The 25,746-nt window shown below is 39.2% G+C and overlaps 2 protein-coding genes across 4 annotated transcripts in view; both read left to right on the plus strand.

The window, feature by feature from the left end:
- CYB5R4 (cytochrome b5 reductase 4) overlaps positions 1 to 19,826 on the plus strand; it is a 100,385-nt gene extending 80,559 nt beyond the window's left edge. For 2 of the 3 annotated variants that reach the window (XM_019830915.3, XM_019830914.3), the window contains exons 12-17: positions 640 to 792; positions 3,597 to 3,747; positions 4,054 to 4,140; positions 14,783 to 14,947; positions 18,674 to 18,797; positions 19,298 to 19,826. In XM_019830915.3, the coding sequence (XP_019686474.2) occupies positions 640 to 792; positions 3,597 to 3,747; positions 4,054 to 4,140; positions 14,783 to 14,947; positions 18,674 to 18,797; positions 19,298 to 19,309 (692 nt within the window). In that variant the 3' untranslated portion in view covers positions 19,310 to 19,826. The remainder of the gene's footprint in view (positions 1 to 639; positions 793 to 3,596; positions 3,748 to 4,053; positions 4,141 to 14,782; positions 14,948 to 18,673; positions 18,798 to 19,297) is intronic. The other variant, XM_003986344.4, reaches the window with a different exon arrangement.
- Positions 19,827 to 22,364: 2,538 nt separating this feature from the next.
- MRAP2 (melanocortin 2 receptor accessory protein 2) overlaps positions 22,365 to 25,746 on the plus strand; it is a 135,282-nt gene continuing 131,900 nt past the window's right edge. The window contains exons 1-2 of the mRNA XM_045057805.1: positions 22,365 to 22,899; positions 23,241 to 23,631. The gene's annotated coding sequence lies outside the window, so the exon portion shown is untranslated. The remainder of the gene's footprint in view (positions 22,900 to 23,240; positions 23,632 to 25,746) is intronic.

Here is a 25,746-nt window from a genome sequence, read left to right on the forward strand (position 1 = left end):
TGGAAGTAGTTGGATTAACATTTTTTCTTTCAGTTGCCAAAGCAATATATATTAAAAAATTAAAACAGCTCAAAATGTATGAAGTAAAAAGTGAAATTCTTCCGTTTCTTAACCCAATAATCCCAATGGCCATCTGTAACCATTGTTAAAAATTTGGTTCATAATTAAAATTGTTATGTAAGTACCTTCTTACACCTCTGTGTAAACTTTTGATGTCTTTTTTTTTTTTTTTTGTGGCCCATTACAAAGTTTATATGCTGATGGAATAGATGGATGTCTACATTTATTACCATGAGTCCCTATCATACTGCACATAATAAATGTACATTGTTTATATGATGGGTAAAATATTGATTTGTTAAGTTTATTTCAGCATGCATAGGCTTCAGGTGTGTGTGTGTGTGTGTGTGTGTGTGTGTGTGTGTGTATACATCTAATGTGTATATGATTCTAACTACATGTTCTCTGTATATAGTATGTGTGTGCATCTCTAGGGAGAATATATAGTTAGAATCATATACATATTAGATGTACAGTTTTCAATATGTAATGATAGCATCATAATATTTGTATGTTTCATCTTTATTCAGGGCTTTTGAGATTTTTAAAATTGAATTTCTGTGTCATGACTTTTTCCAGGTACTGAAATTGTGAAGCCATATACACCTGTATCTGATTCCTTACTCTCAGAGTTCAAGGAACCAGTTCTTCTCAACAATAAATACATCTACTTTTTGATCAAAATCTATCCTGCTGGACTCTTCACACCAGAGCTTGATCAGCTTCAGATTGGTTCGTATTCTTTTTTAAACCTCATTTCTGTTCTAGATAAGAGCCCGTGTTATATTTATCCTCTGGTTATATCCATGTGGGAGTCTATCAAATATCTCAGACTCAACTTGTCTGAGACCAAAGTCGTGTTCTTTTTGTCCCACCTAATCTACCCTTACTCCCATATTCCTCATCTTTATTATTTATAGCATCACAGTTCATTTTTTACACCATCGGGAGGCTTGAGTTATCCTTGAATCTTCCCATTTTCTCCCTCCCGATCGAGTCAGCCACTAAGGTCCAGTGAATCTACCTCCCAGTGGCTTTTTAATCTTTTCTTTTCCTTCCCTTCTGCCACCTTCTCGGATCAAGCCTTCATCATCCCTCATGACCTCTAACTGCTCTCTCTCAGTCGCCTCTAATGGAGTCCTTCTGTTTCTGTTTATCTGCATTTCCAAGCTGCCCTGAGGAGAAATTTAATCATGTTTCTCTGCAGCTTTGAGACATCTGACGGGTGTCCATTACTTAACGGTTAAGTCCTCTGCATGGCCTGTAAAGACTTTCATGATCTCTCCAGCTGCATCTCTCTTGTAACTACTCGTATAAATACAAAGTACTTATGCTACTCAGAGTTCCACAAGGTTGTCACCCTCATTCATAGGTACATGCAGTTGCCTCACGTAGGACACCCATCAGCCCTTCCTCTACCTGTCAGGTACCTTTTTTTTTTTTTAAAGACCCAAACAAAATACCACTTCTTTTATGAAGCCACCCTTCTCGTGAACCCCTCAGTAACTAACACTTTGTTCATAGTTCTCAGATAAGAATAAATAATGTTCCTTCTTTACAAAACTTTGAGTTTGAGGGTAAAGATTGTCTTCCTTATCTTTATAGTTCCTATACCTCAGCATGGCAATTGGCACATAATAGGCTCTCAATAAGTGTACTTTGAAAGAATTAATAAAAAGACTATGATGAAATCTATTGTGATTTCAAGACCCCTGTTCCTGTTTCTATTCCTTTTTCTGTACCTTCAACTTTTCACTGCCTTTTGTTTGACAGTAAAAGTGCCCTTCCTGTTTTTAACATAGCATTAGCAGTAACATCGAGGTGCCAGTGAGATAGGTCATTAAAGTTTGGAAATAAAGAAAATTTGTTGCTTTCTGGAAGTTAAGCCAGTCTCTACATAATGGATATGATTAGTCCTCTTTGGTTACAAAGATCAAAATATTGAATATGAATCAGAACCTAAAGAATCTTGGAATCCCTGCAAATCTAGTGAAGGTGACTATCATCTTGTGGTAGCCTGACATGTGATATTATAGATAGCATGTGGAAACTGAACCAGTGTTATTATAACCTTTTAATAGAGATCGTGTGAACAGAGCAGGGTGGAGATTTAGCCTAGAACATGAAAGGGAAAGCCCAAAGAATAAGATGAGTGTTTTTTCAGTTTCATCCAGGGGAGCTAGGCATGGCCCCAATACCTGTGTCCCTTGGAGGGACACACAGGCATGATAGTGATAACTCATGAAAGCCTTGTCATGGCTTAAATGAGCTACGCTATAAAATTATCCACGTCTTTGTTTCAACTCCATGTTCACCAAGCAACTCTTATATGATTATTTTGGCCTTCCAAGTGTTCTGATACTGAGAATGATGCCCTGGAAGGGGTGTGTGATGTTCAGGTCACTAGGTACAGATAGCCTTTTGTAAATCAATTGTTGTTCTGGCCGGTATACTTTTAACATCTTGTGAACTTGATTAAAATCAGGTATCTTGCCTGAGTCTAGTTTTATGACGTTGAAGGACTGGACTGTTGACAGAAGTTATCAAGTTAATGTCATTCTGTGAGGCATCTTTAGTAAACAACCAGCTGACTTTTTCCTGAAGATGTTCTGATCTTATGGTCCTTTTGAACTATAATGGGGAGCTTCTGTTACCTTCTAATACTTAATTCATCAGTTACTGCAAGATCCTTACTATCCCGCTGTGGACAAGAAGGAAAAATTATGAACATCCAAGCATTTAAAGAAATAAAGCAAATTATTTGAAATTGTTTTTAAAACATGTTTAACTTTTCTATTTTTAAAATTACATTGAAAATTTCTGAAATGTCTTAAAGGCAGTTCTCTTATTTGAGTGGTACATAGTGGTTATATAAAAATGCACTACAGAATATGTTTTGCTCAAATATTTTTATTCTAGATTGAGAAGCAGCATGCTCTAAGTACAGTTTCTGATCTTGCTTTGTTTTTATAGGTGTTCAATTCAGAACAGCTGTTGTTTTAATAGGTTTTTCAAAGATTTCATGAAGGTGAAGTTAGCACATTTACTAACGTAAGATTTTAGAATACTTTTCTATTTCCATTTTCTCTCCTACTAGTTTTATTGCTATGGCTAAGAATCCATATGTAAGCAGTGAGTATATATTCTCCACCTTGTACTGTGTAAGACAGGTATACATAGACACTGCTTTTGAGGTGCTTATAATTTAGTTTAGCAATCAGTCCTTTACTGAGAATTTGTACTTAAGTGCTTGTCAGTGGTTTGTAAATTAGAGATTCCAGATGGTTTGGGAAAATAATGTTGGGAAATGAGTGTCATAAAATCTCATTATTAATTTGGTTATAAGGATATAATCCAGACATACTTGGGGGCTTAATGAGTGTTCCCCAAACTCCTTACATACCTTAAAGACTAAGATGTAGTCTGAAAGTTATGAATTCATCCTGTTACTCCTCAGTGTTCTAAATTTAGCTAGGCTAACGTCAGTTTCCCTGATTTTTTTTTTCTTCTGATTTAGTTTATATTTCATTGTTTAGGAGATTTTGTTTCCGTAAGCAATCCTGAGGGCAGTTTTAAAATATCCCAGTTCCAAGAATTAGAAGATCTCTTTTTATTGGCAGCTGGAACAGGCTTCACACCAATGGTTAAAATACTGAATTATGCTTTGACTAACATACCCAGTCTCAGGTATGTAACTTTATCTTTAATTACTATCCTTTATGAGGCTATTAGATTAGTGTAAGGTATTCTGAATTAATTACTCAGTGGACCTTAATAGACGTATTCTCATTTCCTCATTTATCATTTCCTTACCCTACGTCTTCTAGTCCTAGCTGTTTTACTAACTTGATTCTTTTATTTTTGATACTTTGGGTTACCTAATTGGCACTAAAAAACATTCATGCCAGTTTACGTTTAGATTTTTCCATTCATGCATATTTTAAATGTAACTGAAATAGTTCTTTTTGAGTTGTTGTTGTTTTTTCTTTTAAGGAAAGTGAAGCTGATGTTCTTCAATAAAACAGAGGATGATATAATTTGGAGAAGCCAGTTGGAGAAATTAGCATTTAAAGATAAAAGGTATTAAACTGGTGTTAGCTCTGCACTTAAATATTCAAAAATGTATAGTCAGTCTAGGCCTTATCTCCTTTGATTGGAGTGTTTAATTAGCCAGGAAGCCCCGTCAAAGAAAAAATAAACTAATCAATAATTCCCTCAATGCAAGTAATGTTAATATCCCTCCCCCAAAGAAATACTGTTTGGTAAGATTAACACGACATCATACATGTATTGATAAAATATATACTGGACGTTATGTTTTAACGTGTTACTTATTCTGAGTTGAGTTTCACTGAAAATGACCTAGTATAGCCAATTTGATGATTCAAGATTTTCTTGCTATAGTGCGTGCAAATCAAATAAATGTGATAAGATGGATCAAGCAAAAATAAATATATTTCCTTACTACAAGATTTCTTAGAGCCTTTGTAACTTTTCAAGAGGGGGGCTTCCTTATGTATGTTCAGTTAAGATTTTCTTCATTTTTGTTTGTCTACATTAAGTCATTAATAGCTGTTAATACTGGTGGTCCTCAGTACGCACCTTGGGGAATGCTGGCATAGGCAATAGAAAAGTGCGAGCCAGGCTGAACTCTGGTAGAATGAGAAAGCATGGGAATCTGTTTCATTGAAGAAAGCCTAGCACAGTCAGCTGAAATTAGATAGTTGAAATGGGCATATGCCCTATCTCCCCTAAAGAGAGTTAAAAGCAGCAGGAAATTCTGAAGGTAGTGTTCGGAAGAGTGAATTGGAGGAGCTGTCATACTTTGTAAAGCATATCTGTAGTCATCCAAAGCTATGTTTAAGAAATTCAGGACTTCATAAGGACTTCACACAAAATATCTGAAGTAAATATGTTTAAGATTGTACAGGACAGATAAAATTCCAGGCTTTTTGAAAGTTCGAGTTAAAAATGTCAACAACTCAGCTGTTCTGGGACTCCGTTTCTTGTGACTACTTTCCGAACGTCCTTGCTGTGGGAATGAATGGCCACCTTTCGTTTTTCCTCCCTCCTGTCTTCCATCCTCTTCCCCTCTCTCTCTTCATAAATAACATTCACAAATTAAAGATGACCTGACTCACTTATCCTTGAAGTATTGAGTCTTCTTACGTACTCAAACCATAAACCTGAAAGTATTTGTATTTAGGTAGCCATACGACAGTTTAGAGCATGATTTAAAGAAATACAAATTCCTAGGTTTTCAAGCGTCTTTTTCACACTTTTGAAAGTGGAAAGTTAGAAGCGGCATGTACCACAAAGCCTAAAGCCTAAATTCTGGTTTTCATTCTACCCTTCACCAGCTTGGACCTTACTCAAAAATTACTTAGCTCTGTGGGCCTGTCTCTTTATCTTCCAAATGAAATCATGACATCTTTCCTACTTACTTCGTAAGGCTAATGTGAGGATTGGAGAAGATTGTGTAACTGCTTTGGAAACTGAAGCCCTACCTCAGATATTTGAATTGTGGCTTAGAAGAACTCTACATACATGCGTTTCATTTCTGCATTAACTGAGCTCCTGTTTTCCTGATCAAACATTTAAAAGAATTTAAACAGCATTGCTAAGCTTTTTAACTGTAGGGTTGTTTTAAAAAAAAATGTTTCCGACAGCGTTTTGACAAAGTTATTTTTGAACATAGTTCCCTTGTACGAGAGGATCCATTTGCTATTATTTTCATGAACAGACATTGTACTTTTAGACTTTCAGTAGGAGCTAAACTTGATTTAAGAAGTACTTGGTAAAAAGAAATGTGTTGACAGCCTCTGAACATAAAGTGTGTTTTCTTTTGTTTCATTCTGTTTTGTTTTGGTCTACATAATTTGGGTTGGTGGATTGCATAGGCTGGAATATTGAGGGTGAGGAAAGGCCCCTTTTTTTTCATATCTGGATGCCTGGCTCTAACAGCACTCACCAGGTGAGTGGGCTCGCCAGCTTGCTGAGAGAAGTGATGGCGCTCTGACTTCCGGCCTACTTTATCCTCCCTCTTCTCCTTCTGTTTCTCTTCTTGCCCTCCCCTCGTGCTCCTGGGTGCTCGCTCTCTCTACTCGCTAACCTCCTCCTTCTTCTTGGAGACGTAATTGTCCTTGCTTGAGGCACTCTGTTGGCACGGACTTCTAGTGTTGTATGATTGCCGCTCCCTGGAGACTCGTGTCATGCCCTCACTGGAAAACAAAAAGGCCATGCTTGTATGGAATGTTTACCAGGAATGTTACCATATTCTGAGGCTTTATGAGAAACCCAGCCTTAAAGGCTTATTGGTGGGTTTTTAGCACTATTGTTGAGTCCCATACAAAAAAGGAAAGTAAAAACTCAGTTTAATATAAGGTTATTTTAATTAGTCACATCTGTATTTTAGTTAGTATTTAAGGGCATCTTTTATGTATTAAACCATACTTTCCTACACCTTGACTTTCCTGTATCACTCCTAATTTTAGTAATAAAGTTTCTGATGACAAAATGTGACACCTGAACATATTAAAGTAATTATTGGGTTGTAAATATCTTTTTAAAAATCCTTCTAAATTTTGTAGTTAAAGCAAGTGAAATACCTTACTCTGTAGGATTAGGTCTCAGCCTTCCACTCAGTCCTTGTGGAACAAGAAGGGACAGATAGGATGGATATTGAGGCTAAGATATGATCTAATACTCTGATTTTCAGCGAGCATGCTATGCTTGTCCTCCAAGTTTATCTAGATAATATTAACAGATGAAATTCTTAGAAAAATCATTGCATAATGGGAGCTTACTAACCTTGTGACCTTGGGCAAGTTATTTCATCTGACTGAGCCTCAGTTTTTCCGCTTGTAGAAATAAGGATATCAATTACCTACATCATAGAATTATTTGGCTACAGGGGTCAGTGAGACAGTTTGTGTAGGTGCCTAGCCCATAATTAGCGTATTTGTAACATTGATTCATTCATTAAATAAATGTGAGCTCTGCTATGTGCCTCTCTACACAGGGGCACAACAGTGAACAAGATACTATGTTGGCTTATTTTCTCATACAATCCAGGGAATGTATCTCTTCATTTACCCACATTGCTAAACTTAATAGAATTGCAAAACACAGGTACACTAGAAGTACTTTTATGGGATGTTTCTATTTCAGTCAAGTTTCCATGTCATTAAATATAAAATTTGAACAGAAAACAGCTTACTTGAATTTTATCCAAATATGTCCAGTAGTTAGGACTCCATTCACAACATTTCAAATCTAGCAAAATCTCACACATTTATTTTTCTTAAGAAATTTGAGAGGAAACAGAAGGCAAAAATGTGTGGTAGTAGCTATAGTTAATTACTATGTAAACTGGGATCCAAATTAAATTTCGTTTATCTCTCTCTTGACCTCTGAACAGTGTTATGTATGAGGTCCCATCCCTGTAGAATGCCCTAGCTCTGTGAGTTCTCAGCTTTTGCAAAATGATTTTTGAGGGGCAGGATAGCTTGACATTGAGATTGACCTCTGGACAACATTTTGTAATATATAAATTTTTTTTTAATGTTTATTTTTGAGAGAGAGACAGAATGTGAGTGGGTTGGGGCAGAAAGAGAGGGAGGCACAGAATCTGAAGCAGGCTCCAGGCTCTGAGACGTCAGCACAGAGCCTGATGCAGTACTCGAACTCATGAACCGCAAGGTCATGACCTGAGCCGAAGTCGGATGCTCAACCGACTGAGCTACCCAGGCACCCCTGTAATATATAAATTTAATAGGTATTTTCCCTTCCCTTTCAAAACAGTCATTTTTGGAGAAAACCTTCTTTTAATAAAGCTATCTCCTTGTCTCACTCTCTGACACACACATGTGTGCACTTATACACACTCATCTTTTTATTTTGTTTTTTAAATAATGTAGTCTTAGGGCTCCTGAATAGTTCAGTCAGTTAAGCAAACGACTTCAGCTCAGATCATGATTTCGCAGTTCATGCGTTCAAGCTCCATGTTGGGCTCTGCTGATAACTCAGAGCCTAGAGCCTGCTTCAGATTCTGTGTTTCTGTCTCTCTCTGCCCCTCCCCTGCTTGACATTCTCTCTCTCTCTCTCTCTCTCTCTCTCTCTCTCTCTCTCTCTCTCTCTCTCTCTTTCTGTCAAAAATAAATTAAAAAACATTAGAAAAAAAATTTTAAATAATGTAGACATACTGATTAAACTTTTTATAACTACATTTTCTACTTAGTATATTATGCACATTCTGTATGTCAAATATTTTAGTGTTTATTTATTTTTGAGACAGAGAGAGACAGAGCATGAAAGGGAGAGAGTCAGAGAGAGGGAGACAGAATCAGAAGCAGGCTCTAGGCTCCGAGCTGTCAGCACAGAGCCCGACACGGGGCTCAAACTCACGGACCGTGAGATCATGACCTGAGCCGAAGTCGGACGCCCAACCGACTGAGCCACCCAGGCACCCCTGTGTGTCAAATAGTTTAAACCAGTTTTTGTCTGCCACCTCAATCTGCCTCTCCACCCTGTTCCAATGACTTTAGGGGACATTTATGTCTGAAAACATTTTTTATCATCACAACGGAGGGCATCTAGTTGGTAGAGTCCAGGAATGCTGCAACATACTACATACACACAACAATCTCCCACAACAAAGAAATAACCAGCCCCAAATTCCAGTAGTGCCAGTTGGGAAAACTGATTTTTAATAGCTGCACTATATGCAGTCATGTAACCATACCATGACTTATTTAACCAATCCCCTGCTGTTTGGCATAGTGATCACAAGCTGCTCTGTACCTCCATATGCAGGATAAAAATTCATCAGAAGAATCATCAGGTCACAGAATACCAAGGCTATTGATACATTTTGACAAATAGCCTCGAGAAAGGTAAATTACCAAGCACAGAATATTGTACGCCCCACACTTGATATGTTAGTGTCATTATTTTTCCTTTAGAAAGGATGAGGTTAATGTTTAGGGCATAAGGCAAGGCGAAAGAGAAAGGGATTCCAAGCAGCACAAGGACAGGGGATTGTGTACCCCGTTATGGGCACCGGTGGACCAGGCACATCACTTCAGTCACTTGTGTGCTCACTCTTTGCAAAATGTGCTTAATGTTGGGGAAAGATACAAAATGAGTAAGAATCCCCAAGTGGTGGTGAAGTTCTCAAGTTCGGCAGTAAGTGTAAAGTCTTGAGAGAAATGAGTCATATGTTCTAGAAGTCTAGGAGGAGGAGTGATTCTGTTTTTGTGAGGGTGGGGATGTCAAAGCTTCATAGAGGAAGGTCTGGGCTTTGGGGAGCAATTAGCATGTCTGTGAACAGGAAAAGAAATTTGTCTAATAGGATTTTTTATAAGCAAAAAACCAAGAGGGCCAGTATGTTGAGTCCAATTATGTTGAACTGTGTGTGGAAAGGAAAACAATGTGAAATAACTTTGTAAAAATAAAACCATTAATTATATCCATATTAGAAGGAATCTTAGTGGTGATCACTTCTAATCCTCTTATTTTACAGTCAACAAAACAGGGTAGTTAAAATCTGGCCATGGAAGACCTTAAGCGTAATTCCTGTATTACACTTAGTACATGGGAAGTTCCGGCAACCTGGGAAGCACATCTCCCTTTATTACTGACAGGGTCTGTAGATAATGACTATGTTTCTGTACCCTGGTGTCAGCATTAAGACTAGCGATGTTTCAGTCTAATTGAGATAGCAGATGCCGATGATCTCAGAGGCACAAGTACATTGGAAATGTGCCTGTACCCCTTTCTTTTTCTCCAGCCTGTGATGTGCTCAAATATGTGGGCCCCTAATATGGACCCATAAGGGACTTTCTTCCTCCCAGATGTTCCTCAAATGGTGTGTTTCTTGGAATGTGTTTTTTTTAAACGTCCATGTGTTCCCCTGACCAAAGGGCTCTGTGATTAAATAAGTCTGAGACAGAATGTGTACCATATTACCTTCTTGAAGATTTGTTGCGAAGTTAGCATATTCAAGGTTTTGAGAAATTCTGAAGAAATCTATTTAACTTTTCTTAACCCAGTAGTCCCATACTCATTTGAGAGGTTAGCCTTCTCTCATAGATTACCACTCACATCTGGAAGAACACTAGTGTTTCATCAGATTCATTTTGAGAAATGTCTCTGTAATATGTATATTTTATCAAATTTTAACCCCTACCTGTTTATTTTGTGAATTATTACCCTATGAGCAAATAACTAGTTTTCCTGTTGTTTCTAGTATTTTTCTCTTTTTTATTGGTTTTTATTTTGATTCCAGTATGGTTAACATACAGTGTTTTGTTAGTTTCAGGTATACAATATAGTGATTCAGGAATTCTGTACGTTACTCAGTGCTCATTGTGATGGGTGGGCTCTTAATCCCCTTCACCTGTTTCACCCATCTTCCCACCCACCACCCCCCTGGTAACCACCAGTTTGTTCTCTATAGTTAAGAGTGGCTTCTTGGTTTTTCTCTCTCTTTTTGTGTGTTTGTTTTGTTTCTTAAGTTCCACATATGAGTGAAATCATGTGGTATTGTTCATCCATCAAAAAATGAAATCTTGCCATTTGCAATAACATGGATGGAGCTAGAAAGTTTAATGCTAAGCAAAGTAAGTCAGTCAGAGAAAGACAAATACCCTATAATCTAGTATTTTTCTTTATCTAGAGAAATCAGGAAAAGCTGGGGCTCCAAATACCCTGAAAAACCCTTCTCTAGGCAGTGACTAATCACAGAAGCTTTCTGAGCAGAAAGTTGTAAGATGGGTTCTGGGTTTTTAGAAGAACTAATATAGCCATGATGTGTCAGATAGATTAGGGCTAAGGATATTAGAGCAGTATTTTAGTTGAGAGATATAAAGGCCTATTGCAGAGTTGTGGCAGTAAAAATAGGAAGGCAGGAGATATGTGTAAGAAATGTGAAGGAGGTACATTTTGGAAGCTGATTGGCCGGAGGGGGAGGGAATCAGTTGTTGATGACTGCAGGCTCTGCAGTCATTTTAGATTGAATGCCTACATTTGTATTTCAAGACTTTTCATCTTGGATCATTATCAGTCTACTTTAAAATAATTATTTTCAACATAAATAGATACTTCTCTAAAGAAGACATCCAGATGGCCAACAGGCACATGAAAAGATGCTCAACATCGCTCCTCATCAGGGAAATACAAATCAAAACCACACTCAGATATCACCTCACGCCAGTCAGAGTGGCCAAAATGAACAAAACAGGTGACTATAGATGCTGGAGAGGATGTGGAGAAACGGGAACCCTCTTGCACTGTTGCTGGGAATGCAAATTGGTGCAGCCACTCTGGCAAACAGTGTGGAGGTTCCTCAAAACATTAAAAATAGACCTACCGTATGACCCAGCAATAGCACTGCTAGGAATTTATCCAAGGAATACAGGAGTACTGATGCATAGGGGCACTTGTACCCCAATGTTTATAGCAGCACTCTCAACAAGAGCCAAATTATGGAAAGAGCCTAAATGTCCATCAACTGATGAATGGATAAAGAAATTGTGGTTTATATACACAATGGAGTACTACGTGGCAATGAGAAAGAATGAAATATGGCCCTTTGTAGCAATGTGGATGGAACTGGAGAGTGTTATGCTAAGTGAAATAAGCCATACAGAGAAAGACAGATACCATATGTTTTCACTCTTATGTGAAACTTAACAGAAACCCATGGGGGAGGGGAAGGGAAAAAAAAGAGGTTAGAGTGGAAGAGAGCCAAAGCATAAGAGACTCTTAAACAAACTGAGGGTTGATGGGGGGTGGGTGATGGGTATTGAGGAGGGCACCTTTTGGGATTAGCACTGGGTGTTGTATGGAAACCAATTTGACAATAAACTTCATATATTGAAAAAAAAATAGTAATTATTTTCACCAGCTTGTTTACTTCCATTGACATTTAGACCACATAGGTCTTTACCAGAAGCAGGTCTACTTTCTCTCGCCCACTTGCTCTCTTTTTATGTTGCTTTGTTTGCACTTAATAGATTATCTAAATTTATTTTCAGGTAACCTTCTCAAGAGTTCTAGTCCTTTCCTGCATGTTGAGATCACAGGGCAGAAAAGAGTTTCAGAACATTCACTCTTATGCCTCACGGCTATAATTGTTGCATACAGCAAATTGGCCCTTATTCATAATAACCCAGAAGAGAGGATTCCATAGTAATCACCTGTTTCTTAATATGATAAAAAGGAATGCTTCTTTAAAATATTCTTGAATCTTAATTTGGTATTGCTTCTATCCCACTTTAAGCTCTTCTAATCCTGTAGCGGCTAAGCAGGAGAGCATCCTCTTTACAATATCCCTAAAAATTATATCCATGTGGCTGTGCTTTTTCCATTAAGCACCCAAAAATTATGACTGAGGGACCGCTGTGTGAATAAATATGAAATGCATGGGAAGGTTACACCCTTTATGTAAGGATCTCAGTTATTTATCACCCTTTAGTAGATGCCTGCAGAAGGTATGCCAATGACTAGGCTTTTTTTTTTTTCTTTTAAATATCTCAGTAAAGGAAAATTAGGTGAGAGGGACACCAGTATTAATTTATAGATCTTAGAAGTTTTATTCCAGTGACCAACTTGTTGGAAATAGAGCCAGAAGAGACAAGTTTTTATTTTTAATTTAACCAGGTAATTGCAATCTTTTATCCAGTTGTCTGTGTATAATTGGAAATGTCTTAACATAATGGTTCTGCAGCTGCTTTTGGGTCTCCTTTGATGATCTGCTGAAAGGCTATGGATCTTCTCAGAAAAAATGCACTTATGAATTCACGTACATTTTTTAATGTGATTTCATAGATGCCAGCATATGACTTTGTTCTTCCAGGCACATTTTTTGTTTGTTTGTTTGTTTGTTTGTTTGTTTGTTTGTTTTTTAGCCAATATGGCTTCTTTGTAAATAAGTTTCTTTATTCCTTCAAGTATTTTTGCACACTTACCTCAAGCCAAACCCAGAGCAGTGTACAAATAGTACATTCTGGAATTATCTAAAACTATTTTAAATTTTAAATGCCAGCAACGAAAAATAAGTTAGTGAAAGAAAGTATTTGGGGAAGCTGTTTTGTACAGAGTAGAATAGATTGCTGCTAAAACCACATGGGGACCTTAAAGGTAAGAAATAGAACATAATTCTGTAGGGTTTTTAAATATAAAATCAGAATATTAGAACAGAGATGATATAGTTTTCCCACCTCATTCTGCAAATGAACAAATAAGACCAAGAGGTCTGGGTGAGAGCCTGGACTGGTTCTCCGAGCCTCTGCAGACACTCAGCGTTGGCCTGTGCTGCTCTGTGCCAGTCAGTTTGCAGGCACCTTACCTGAGCTGTCGCACAGCGACGTGAGGGCAGTGGCACCGGCCATGTCTTGTTTCTGTTCTGACATTTGGCTCCCTGGGCCCCCTCACAAGAGAAACTGTTCGCTTCTCCTTTTTCTTAAGATTGATGTTAACGTATGATTTATTTCTGCTCGTCTTGAGAAAGCATCTCAGTTATTCACTAGGAAATGTAGAAAGTCATTTGATCTGCTAAAAATGGTTAAGAATGAATCGTGTTTGCTACAATGGAGAGCAGGTACAACAAAACATTTTTAATTTACTGTGATTCTTTACCAGCAATTCACTTAACAGATCACAGAGCTGTGGGAAGAAATGGTCTGGAGTACGTTGTGAGATTTGGTTTGATGTTCTTCTCTCTCATTTTAATTCTGTACCCATTTTTTTTTTTCTTTCATGTGTTTCGTTTCTTAGTATCTGAATGCCTCCTGTGTGTTGGCCAGTAGGGATGCAGTGACAGCCAGAGCGTGATCCTTGCTCTCATGGAGCTTATGATGTAGCGGGCAAGGTAGACATTAATAGGATAATCATCTTGATCACCACATATTTACAGGCCGAAGTAAGGGCTGCAAAGAAAAGGGAAAGGAAAGCATTCCTACAACACATATAACAGAGCACTGTGGGCTGCAGTGCTTCCCCCTTTGGAAATGATGCTTGAGCTAAGAACTGAAGCGGGGGGGGGGGCTTAGTAGAAGCATTTCAGGAAGAGGATGGGCAGCACGTGAAGACTGAGCCAAGTAGACACACAGTTAGGAGCCAGGACTTGGTGAGGATATGCTTATGGCAGGTGAGGCAGAGAAAGGTCTCCTGGATGAATCCCAAGCTCCTGGCTTTTGCAACCAAGTGGACCATGGCGCCGTTCACAAAGATAACCTCGGGTGTGGGATAGGGAGATCATAAGTTGATGTTGAAGACAGCAAGAAATGAATCCATTAGGCTCTTGGGTCTGGAGCTCGTTGGAGAGGTTTGGGTCGGAGATTAAAACGCACATGCCAATGGTAATTGCTCTGTTCTGTGATTTATACAGGCAGATTATGAATAGAAATGTGGAGTTCTTTGAGATCCCTTGGAACTCTCTTTCTAGTGAGTTCAGTAAATAACGCCAGATTACTCTTCTTATTCGTAGCAAAAGTTAACCCTTAGTAAATACGGATTTACCTATATGTTTTTGTTAACCTCTTGCTTATCATCTGTTCTAGTGCTTTTCTAGCAAGTGTATCAATTTATACACTTCATACACTACAGTTTAGGTATTCAGTTGTTCTCAAGGGGAAAAAAAGAAAATGTTTTCATGAACTTAAAACATGCTAATAAAATGTTCAAATAATAGACTTAAAAAAATGTTTCTTTCCTCCAGATTTGATGTTGAATTTGTTCTCTCAGCACCCACTTCTGAATGGAATGGCAAATGGGGACACATTTCACCAGCTCTTCTTTCTGAATTTTTGAAAAGAAGTTCAGACAAATCCAAAGTCCTCATCTGCATTTGTGGACCAACCCCATTTACAGAACAAGGAATACGGTGAGTAGCAATGTGGTACGGAAAAGAATGCCCAACACTGTGAAATGAAAATCTTCCGTAAGAAGCAATCGACTTAGCTCTGTTCTTCCCATTCATACAAACCTGCACTACAATAGTCGGTTACAGCCTCAGAAAATAGTAGTTTTTAACCTTCATGCAGGTGAGAGGTTGGAGGCCAGGATTATGCATAGAGTTAGATGTGGATGATGATCATTGCCAATGACTGGCAGTGTGGATACATGGTGCCACTTTCTTATCTGGGACATAATTAATAAGCATTGTGCATCTCGTTGCAGCTTTCCACCTTTCTTCATTCTCTGCAGTTAGGCAAAAGCTAGTAAATAATACAGGGATTGAAAGCCAGACGTCAAGACAAAAGGAGAGACTAGAACATAAATAAGCTAAGACTCCAAGTTGACACTGGATGACGAAACATCAATGGTAGTGTTCATCTTACTCGAAATTCACCTGGCTCTGATTTAAATCTAAAATGACACTTTAAAATATTTCATTATTTATGTAGGCACTGTTAGGTGTATAGGTGATTTTAAAATATGACTGCCTCAACTACCCTGTTTTTCCTTGTTTGAGATATGACTAAACCTCACATTTTCTGGTTACTTTTCTCTCTAACTATTTTTAATTTTAATTAAGAAACATATTGACCTCAGTACATGCATTGAGAAATGTTTCTATGTTGCATTTAAAAAAGTATTTTAATTAAATTGAATTCTATTTCTGGATTGTAATACCTTCAGAAAAAAATGTTCTTTTGTATAAGCACTCTCAACTTCAAATTTTTTAAAAAATTACTGTCTAAACTTTTAATCTTTCAAAGCTGAAACAAAACTATTAAATTTATAGTGAAGAATAACAGTATGATTTGAAGTAAAATAATTTTTCGGAAAGAAAAAGGCTAAAGGCTACATTCTTTTACTTTGTTGACACTGCTATTTAAAAAAAAATTTTTTAATGTTTATTTTTTTGAGAGAAAGAAAGAGTGTGAGCTGGGGAAGGGGCAGAGAGAGGGAGACCCAGAATCCGAAGGAGGCTCCAGACTCCAGGCTGTCAGCACAGAGCCCGACGTGGGGCTCGAACTCCAAAGCCCCAAGATCATGTCCTGAGCCGAAGTTGGACGCTTAACCAACTGAGCCACCCAGGCGCCCTGACACTGCTATTTTAGACGTATCTTAATGCTTACTTCATAGCAGACTGCAATTTAATTATCATTTTAAATTATGTGAATCATAAACTCTTCAGCATTGAAAGAGACTGTGTCTTTAAGGCCATTTAGCTCAATTAACTGACTGAGGAAGAATCCCTGGTACAGCCTCCTATTAGAAGTGTGCTGTTTTCTCCCATGAACAATGGTCTATTTGCAGGCTCTTCATTTGCATACCCACTTCCTTGCATTCCGGAGCCTCAGTCTATGTGTAATTGAATAGAAGATAGCCAAGATCCTAGTACTTCTGCATTTATAAAATTGAATGTAATCTCTACAGCTTTATTTTCTCAGCTTTACCTCAGAGCTAATCTTTCCATGCTGCTAGCTGGCTTGCCAAGAATTGCTCAGGGGGATCACTGGTCATGTATGGATCCCTGCTTTTGCTCACAGTTGAACATGCTGCACAGAATTGCCTTGTGAGATGTAGCTTGATTCAGATAGTACAGACATACCTTTTTTTATTTCTCTCTACTTACTGGCTTCACACATACTGCGTTTTTGTTACATACTGCAGATTGTGGCAACCCTGCATCATACAAGTCCATTGTTGCTGTCCTGCCAACAGTGTTTCTGTGTCACATTTTGGTAATTGTCACAGTATTTCACTATTTTTCATTATTCTCACATGTGTTACGGTGATCTGTGATCGGTGATTGCAACTTGCCGAGAGCCCAGACAATGGTTAGCGTTTTTTTTTTAGTAGTGAAGTATTTTTTTAATTAAGGTATGTACATTGTTTTTTAGACACAATGCTGTTGCACACTGAATAGACTGTAGTGTAAATAGAACTTTGCTATGCATTGGAAAACAAAACAATTCATTTGACTCGCCCTATTTTGATATTTACTTTATTGCAGTGGTCTGCAAGCTGAATCCACAGTATCTTTGAACGTGCCTGTACTTGGCAGTTCATAGCCTGTGCCCTGTGACTTGTAATTTAGGACTCCTGTTTCTTTGATTTCCTCGTCTCGATCATCTTAATGAATGTCTTGTGTCTCTTACTTGACATTTACGTGGGTCTCTTATTAGATCATAGGTTTTGCTGTCCTGAGAAATGACTCCTTTGGGGGCGATTCTCACTCCTTCAGGCCCTCCAAAATGAATCTCATGTCTGCTACAGAAGTATAACCATTTCAAACACAGTCTCCATATTTGGTGAAAATTCGTTAGGTTTGCATGATATGATAAGAGAAAGACTCAGAAACTGATTTTATTGTGATATAAAGAGCAAGATAATCACTTGCTCAGTAAAGGTGCTTTCATCTACCAAATCCCCTCTGTGTTTGTGGCACAGATGAATAAAACAGGCTCTGGTATCGAGGCCCACACTGTCTAGTGGTGGAAGCAAATGCATGCATTAATAACTAAAATATGACTCTGAATATCATAAACCCTCTTACTAGAGGTGGAACCCAATTGTTAAGGAGATTCAGGAAGAGGCAAGTTACACCTGGGCAGGTGTGTATTGGAGGGAGAGTTGCTGCATGGTCAGAAAGACCTGTTGTTTGAGTGACGGCCAAAATGCTGCCAGTCACAGGAAGCGGGGAAGGGTTGGATGGGCCGAGGAACAAGCAGACCCATTAAGGGGCAGATATGCAGAAGACTAGCCTGGTGTGGCCAGGCAGGGACAGAAAGTGTGGCTAGAAAGGTAGGTGAGTCCAAACAGTGAGAGGCTTGACCATTGCACAGAGTTGGCCCCGTGACTCCTGCGCACACCCTTACATCGTCTGAATATGTGTGTTTGCCTAGAAGCCGCTGATTTGAGTTTGAATCCCAGCTCTGCCACTTGTAAGCATCTGTAATCACAAGTCACGTGTCCTAGAACCAAATACTTAACCTTTCTAAGCTTTAGTGCACTCACCTGTACAAGGGAATAAATTATAATACTTAGGAATGTGAAGTGCATAGCACAGTGACTACATATATAGCAAGTACTAAATAAATGTTTTTATTTTCGACTTCGTTTTCTTCTTTTTTACTGAAGTATAATTAACATACAGTGTTATATTAGTTTCAGGCATACACTATGATTCAACATTTCTGTACATTACTCAGTGCTCAACCTGTTTCACCCACCCACCCCCCTCCCTGCCCCCCTCTGGCAGCCATCAGTTTGTTCTCTGTATTTAAGAGTCTTTCTTTTTTTCTTTTTTTCTTTTTTTTTGGTTTCTTTTTTCTTTGTTTGTTTTGCTTCTTGAATTCCACATGAGTGAAATCATATGGTATTTGGCCTTCTCTAGTTTCAGCAGCATTTTAAACAGAGCTACTTCTAAGATTTCAGTCTTTATACTGTTTTCCAAATTGAATTATACTTCAGCGACATTTCTGCTTGTCTTGTTCAGTTTGGGAGAATGAGAATAGAGTGCTGGGGGATCAACTCCTTACTCTGAAAACTGGTGAATAAAGCGGGGGGGGGGGGAAGCATTTATTCTGCCTTTTCTGTGAGGTGTGCCACTGGGCAACTACATAATAAATTAGCAGATGTTCGTTTTTCTCTATAGAATTCCTCAGCTGATAAATGAAGAAAGAGTTACAGGAGTATCAGCAACTTCAGTCCCTCATGAACTAATGGGTGTATACGTAGATCCCCAATGGTTGTTAGCAGCCAAAAAGAGAGGCAACCAGGTATGATGAGCCTCCTGATGGAAGAACACTACCTAGGAGATAGTCTTGTCAAAAAGAATTGAACCCGTATCTGATCAAGCCTCGAGATCCAATTATTAAAATGTGGGAAATAAGAGACACAGCAACATATTATTAAAGTATACCACAGAGATGCAGCAAAATGGAGACTCTGGGTGGCGCAAGACCTAAAAATCTGGTTTTGTCAACAAAGAAATCACAGGACGAAGAGAGAGAGAGATGGAAGGGATCTCACAGATCAAAAGATACCTAAAAGACATCAGCTAATCACACTGAGTAGATTTTAGTTGGCATTAAACAAACTTTAGAATTACGGCATTTATGAGACAGTTGAAAATTTGAACACTGACTAGATATTTGAAGAGAAAGTGCATACTAAGCGGGGAAAATGAAAAAATACTATGGTTATGACAGTCAACTTTGATCTTCTTTATTTTTAAACATTTTGCCAAAGAAACATGTACTTTTTATTTGTTTTCCAGGTTGCTGCGTGATAGGAACTTTTCCAAAGAGGAGATCCATAGTTTTACAGCATAATGAAGAGCTGTCATCATCCTTTATTCAACTGTTTTGTCTAAATTTGTGATTACTTAGTATTTTTTAAGAGAACGTTTTTGTACATACTAACTAAAAGGTTAACTAGAATCCAGGTTTCAGTTTCTTCAATGAAATCAAATGTTCCTTCAGTAGAGGCAACTTGTTGACTTTATTTTGTACCATAACTTATTTTGCTATTGATATTTGACCTGGAATTGACCATGGCAACAAGTACATACAGGTGTCTTTTGTGATGAGTCACAGACTTCCTTACCATTTAAAGTGTATCACTGTACTACAGTAAACTCTGGTGTTTTATGACATGATAAAGTAAATGATCATTTTGATCACATTTCTATGCTGTAAAATGTCTTATTAGCAATACAGATTAAATTTTACATTGCACTGTTAACTCAGGAAATGATCATTTATGTCCTTGTTATTAACTATTAAAACATGGAATGTTTTAACTTATTAAGTGATCGAAACATTGTGTGTGTGTGTGTGTGTGTGTGTGTGTGTGGCATTGATACCGAGTAGAATAAATGTATACTTAAGTACTTTTTAATTCTTGTGGTAGAAATGTGTTTGAATTCAACAATATTGGATGGGTGTCTAAGGGGGACTTAAAAAGGCAGCAGGAAAAGATTCTGGAGACATTTCATATCTGCAGCTTGCAATTAGATGTGTGAGAGAGTCTAAGAGAATCTTAACAACTATTTCAATTCTTAGCCAAAATTAGGGGCATCAGGAAATGTAATGAAAGTGTAGCATCTGGTCCCATGACCTAAAATAATCCTTTGGTGCTCTGGAATGGGTTAAATTTTAATTCTTTTTGAGCCCATCTAGAACACTGTGTCCTAAATGGTACCTTCCCTGGCTGGCTGCTTTCCCCGCAGCTGGTAGTTCAGCAGGGAGCCCTCGTGAGCTCTGGTGTGTGGGTGATTCATTCTTTCCTCCAGATGCTGTGCACAGCCTTCAAATATTTTCACAGATTGGGATTTAGCAGAGGGTATCAAGAAGAGTCACCGTGAGCTTTTCCAGAGGAAACTGTTGAATGCATGGGTGGCTACTGCTGAAGCTAACTCAGATTTTTTTCAGTCTTAGTCAATACAGCAGCTCTGTGTGCACAGAAATGGGGGTGCAGGGAGCCAGCTCCAATTTTCCTGAAAATGATGTGAATAGCTAAATCTTTGCTGAATGATATAGTCAGGAGAAACACAATAGGTTTGCATTCCTGAAATGACAAATACCCAGTTGATGAAGGCGCATGTGTGCAGGTGGCTGGTGGAATCCTTTCCTGTGCCTTCCTCTTCATTATCCACCTCCAGCCACACTGTCATTCACCCAGGCAGGACAGAGCCGTCCTGAGCCCTCGTGGCTAACACGAGCTTCTGCCTCCAGCTTCTGCCTCCCTGCCATCTCCAGCTTCTGCCTCCCTGCCATCTCCTTTTTCTCCTCTAAGAGAGATTTATGAACTCTCTAGGCATGCCTGTTTTGTAGTTTATTAGTAAATCTATCAATTCCACCTCACCCAACAGTTGTCTCATCTTTTCTGTCCTTTTTTGTCTCCAATCCTTTTTTTTTTTTTTAATGTTTATTTATTTTTGAGACAGAGAGAGAGCATGAACGGGGGAGGGTCAGAGAGAGGGAGACACAGAATCTGAAACAGGCTCCAGGCTCTGAGCTGTCAGCACAGAGCCCGACGTGGGGCTCGAACTCACGGACCGTGAGATCATGACCTGAGCCGAAGTCAGCCGCTTAACCAACTGAGCCACCCAGGCACCCCTCTCCAATCCTTTTCTAATGACCTCAAACAAAATCCTGTTTCTTTCTTCCACATTCCTCTTCTTACTGTGTTCTAAAGCAAAAGGGAACCCATAATAAGCATCTTCTGAACCTGTGTGTTACTTATTCCCAAATTGGAGTCTCTGAGAATCATTGAGCTTCAGTATTCAATATCCACACATCTCCTGGATGCTACATGGATGTTCCACAAGTACCCCCTCCCCCATAATCAACTCATACCACGGGCATTGCTCCCCAAGCCTCTCCTCTTGCATTCTCAGATTCACTGGGATTACCTTCCACCTAACTGGCTCTTCCAGAACCATTTGGAACCAGTGTCTCTCTTTCCAAACTGACTTCACCACAGCAGCTAGCCCTGCCCTATCGTCCCTCAACTGGATTAGGACAGTAGCCTGGTTACAGTCTTGATCTCACTGAAATCCATCCTCCACTCTAGGGTCTTCTAGAAGGCCTTAGAGAGAAAATACCCTGTATAGAGCTTCATTCTCCCATTGTATACAGCCATATACTGAGGGGCACAGGTGGAAATATGGATTGTAACTTCTTTTTTGATCAAAGACTAAGACTTTTTTGATCAAACATTAAGACTCTTACATCACATGTTTGCAATAAGAAAAGGGAATTCAAAACCACTTTTGCCTAAGAATTCTGCTTGCTTGCTTTAAAAAAAAAAAATGTGTTGGGGCACCTGGGTGGCTCAGTTGGTTAAGCGTCCAACTTTGTCTCAGGTCATCATCTCAAAGTCTGTGGATTCCAGCCCCATGACAGGCTCTGTGCTGACAGCTCAGAGCCTGGAGCCTGCTTCGGATTCTGTGTCTCCCTCTCTCTCTGACCCTCCCCCACTCATGCTGTCTCAAAAATAAACATTTGGGGTGTTTGGGTGGCTCAGTTGCTTAAGCGTCCAACTCTTAGTTCTTGGCTCAGGTCATGATCTCATGGTTTGTGAGTTTGAGCCCTGTGTTGGGCTCTGTGCTGACAGCACGGAGCCTGCTTGACATTGTGTCTCTCCCTCTCTCTCTACCCCTCCCCTGCTCACACTCTCTGTCTCTCTCAAAAAAATAAATGAATTAAGTTTATGTATTAGTTTTCTACTGCTGCCAGAAAAATTACCACAAACTTAGTGACTCAAAACAGCACCCGTTTATTATCTCACAGTTTCATGGCTCAGAAGTCTGGGCACAACGGGGCTCAGCTGGGTCCTCTGCGGAAGGCCTCCCAAGGCTGAAATTAGGTTGTTCAATTAGGCTGCAGTCTTCCCTAGAGGCTCTGGGGAAGATTGTGCTTCTAGGTCATCGAGGTTGTTGGCCGGATTCAATTCCTTGCAGCTGTAGGATGGAGTTCCCCATTTCCTTGTCCCATTTTCTTGCTAGCTGTCAGCTGGGGGCTGGTCTTTTTGTAAAAGCTGCCTACGTTCCTTCCCGTGCTTTCTTTGTGGCCACTCCAGCACTGGCCCATCCAGTCCCTCTCGGGCTTCAAATCTTCAAATCTCGCCCAATTTCCCTTCTGCCATATCTTTTGCCCCCGCTGGAGAAAGTTCGCTACTTTTAAGGGCTCACATGATTAGATTGGGCCCACCCACAAACCAGAATAATCTCCCAATCGTAAAATCTTGTTTAACAGCTGCAGAGCCTTTTGCTGTTTAATGTAACATATTACAGTTTGCAGGCGTTAGGGATTGACACTTAAGGATGAGCATTCTGCCTACCACAGTCTACAAAGAGAACAGAAATTGTCCAAGGTAAGACTATGTTCTGTCTAGACACTGCTCTGGGCTCTCACTTTTTACCTCAGCGTGATAGAATGAGACAGGAGTGCAGGGTGCTGTCACACTCCAGAATGCTCCACTTCCATATTCATTCTGGGGGCAAAGGCTCGGTCACACTTCCTCTGTGGTCTGCTACCTCTGCCACATAAACTTGTCCTGTCTGGGGCCGTATCTACTGAGGAACCACATGAACCAGACTCCGGCCTACTATATTTAAAATTCTAATAACTTAAAAAAGAAAAGAGAAACCTTAACCAGTGCCAATCGTTTGGTATCTTTCGGCTCTGGTCTTACTGTGAATTCTTTTCACCCAGGGTTGCCAGTGTGACAGAGCTCAAAACAATACCAGAGTGATCCGTCCAAAACGCAAAAAGAAGGTTTTCTTTCCTGGTCAAGGTTCTCTTCTGCCACCCCGTCACCACTCGTGCATGGTGTGGAGGTTTTATCTGTGAGGCAACACACTAAGACTGGGGCCCTGCTGATGAGGCAATGGTTCCATACCAGGCAAGCTGAGAGCACCGTAGGCGGCCACATCCACGCTTCCCGCAAGCACTCGGTTCTTAGAATGAGATGTCACTCAGGGAAGCTTGCCATTCCCCCAGAACAGTCCCTGGTCCCCAGAACATTCATGTCCAAATCTTTCTGTGGATGTATTTTTTAATTTCCTTTGGACGGATAATGAGAAGCACAACTTGGAGTCATACGGTAACTATATATTTGACTTTTTTTTAACCCTGTTTTGTTCTGTATATATTTCTTTAAAAAATGTTTTTTAATGTTGATTTCTTTTTGAGAGAGACATAGTGCGGTTGGGGGAAGGGCAGAGAGAGAGAGAGACACAGAATCCGAAGTGGGCTCCCGGCTCTGAGATGTCAGCACAGAGCTCAACATAGGGCTCAAACCCACAAGCTGTGAGATCATGACCTGAGCTGAAGTCGGACGCTTAACCGACTGAGCCACCCAAGCGCCCCTGTATATATTTCTATCTCTGATGTAGAGAAAAATACTTACTAGTTAGATAATTGTGCTTTTGAATATACTGTTTCAAACTTTTAAGGATATGCCAGGGTTTCTTCCCAAAAATATTTGTGCCATTTTACAGTCGCACCAGTGTTTTATGAGATTTTCAGGTTTTCTACATCCTCATGAACTTCGAATTATTAATCTTTTAAATTTTAGAGTGTACTGGTATCTTACTGCGATTTTAATTTGCTTTTGTCTGATGCCTAGTGATGTTGAACATATTATCATGTGCTTATTGGCCATTGGTGTGTTGTCTTTTGTAGGGTATCTGTTTAAGTCTTCTGCCCATTTTCATTTTTTTTAATTTTAAATTTATTTATTTAAATTCAAGTTAGTTAACATACAGTGTAGTATTGGTTACAGGAGTAGAACCCAGCGATCCATCACTTCCATATAATACCCAGTGCTCATCCCAGCAAGTGCCTTCCTTAGTGCCCATCACCCACTTAGCCCATCCCTCCACATTCTGCCCATTTTTAAATTGGATTGTTTTTCTTCTTGTTACTGAGTTGTAACTCAGCTAAAACTGAGTATATAAAGGTGTAATTTTATATACTCTCTATATAAGGCATTATCATATAGATTTTGTATTTTCTTCCGTTGTGTGGCAGCAAATCATGTGTGCTTTCACAGCTATTAGTGCTTAGGGCCAAAATAAGGTTAGAGCTATTTAGATTTGACCAAAATAAAAATGTGAAATAAGAGTACAGGTGGCAACTGTGAAGTTGAACTGTGAGTGACTGAAATTTTAGGAAGAGAACTCTAATGGCAGAGTTGGGGGAGCATTCGAGAGCGGACAGGCTGAGAGGCAGGCAGCGGATGACAATTCTACTTCAATTCTACTTCAGTGGAAAACACATTAAATAATAAGTCTGTCACCATGTAGGCAAGTAAAATCCATATGCAATTTCTGTAAGCTTGGCTATCAAGAGGAACAAACCATTTATATGCAGTACATTCTGTCCATTGCTTTGTAGCAACTGGACACTTGGAGTTAAATCTGCAAATGAGATGGCAACATTTTTTTCTCCAATTCAAAGAGCTATGTTCTGAGTTGGGAATTTCTAATCAGCCATGTCAGCCCAATGTTGATTAAAATAGCAAAGGGAGTGTTTGTATCTGTAGTACTTGCTGAAGCAGCCCGCGTAGACTTCATTACAATTCCATTTCCTCTCATTTAGACCATGCTGAGAAAAGCAGTTATTTATGCTCTGCAGTTGCTCTTTAAACATGTCCAAGGGAAAAAGCCTGCTGAAATTTTTAGTAAAATATATTCAGGTGTTTGTTATGAGGATTTTCCACTTTCTGAGCAAGGTAATATTTTATTTATACAAGAAATGTCACAAGGCAATCTTCAGAAGAGCACATTCTTGTGCTGTTTAGAAAACAAAATCCCAGAAATCATTACACATCTAGATTTTCATCATTACCTTACATATATTAAGTGTGGTGGTTTTTTTTGTTTTTTTTTTAATTTTTTTTTCAACGTTTTTTATTTATTTTTGGGACAGAGAGAGACAGAGCATGAACAGGCGAGGGGCAGAGAGAGAGGGAGACACAGAATCGGAAACAGGCTCCAGGCTCTGAGCCATCAGCCCAGAGCCTGACGCGGGGCTCGAACTCACGGACCGCGAGATCGTGACCTGGCTGAAGTCGGACGCTTAACCGACTGCGCCACCCAGGCGCCCCTTAAGTGTGGTGTTTTTAAGCATATCTACTTAAAATTTAAAATCTTAAATGTATTATTGTTAACCTTTGATGAGGTGGGAATTCTGTCCAACGAACCTTTAGAAGAAG

Source organism: Felis catus, chromosome B2, assembly GCF_018350175.1.
Source record: "Felis catus isolate Fca126 chromosome B2, F.catus_Fca126_mat1.0, whole genome shotgun sequence".
Classification (NCBI taxonomy): Eukaryota; Metazoa; Chordata; class Mammalia; order Carnivora; family Felidae; genus Felis; species Felis catus.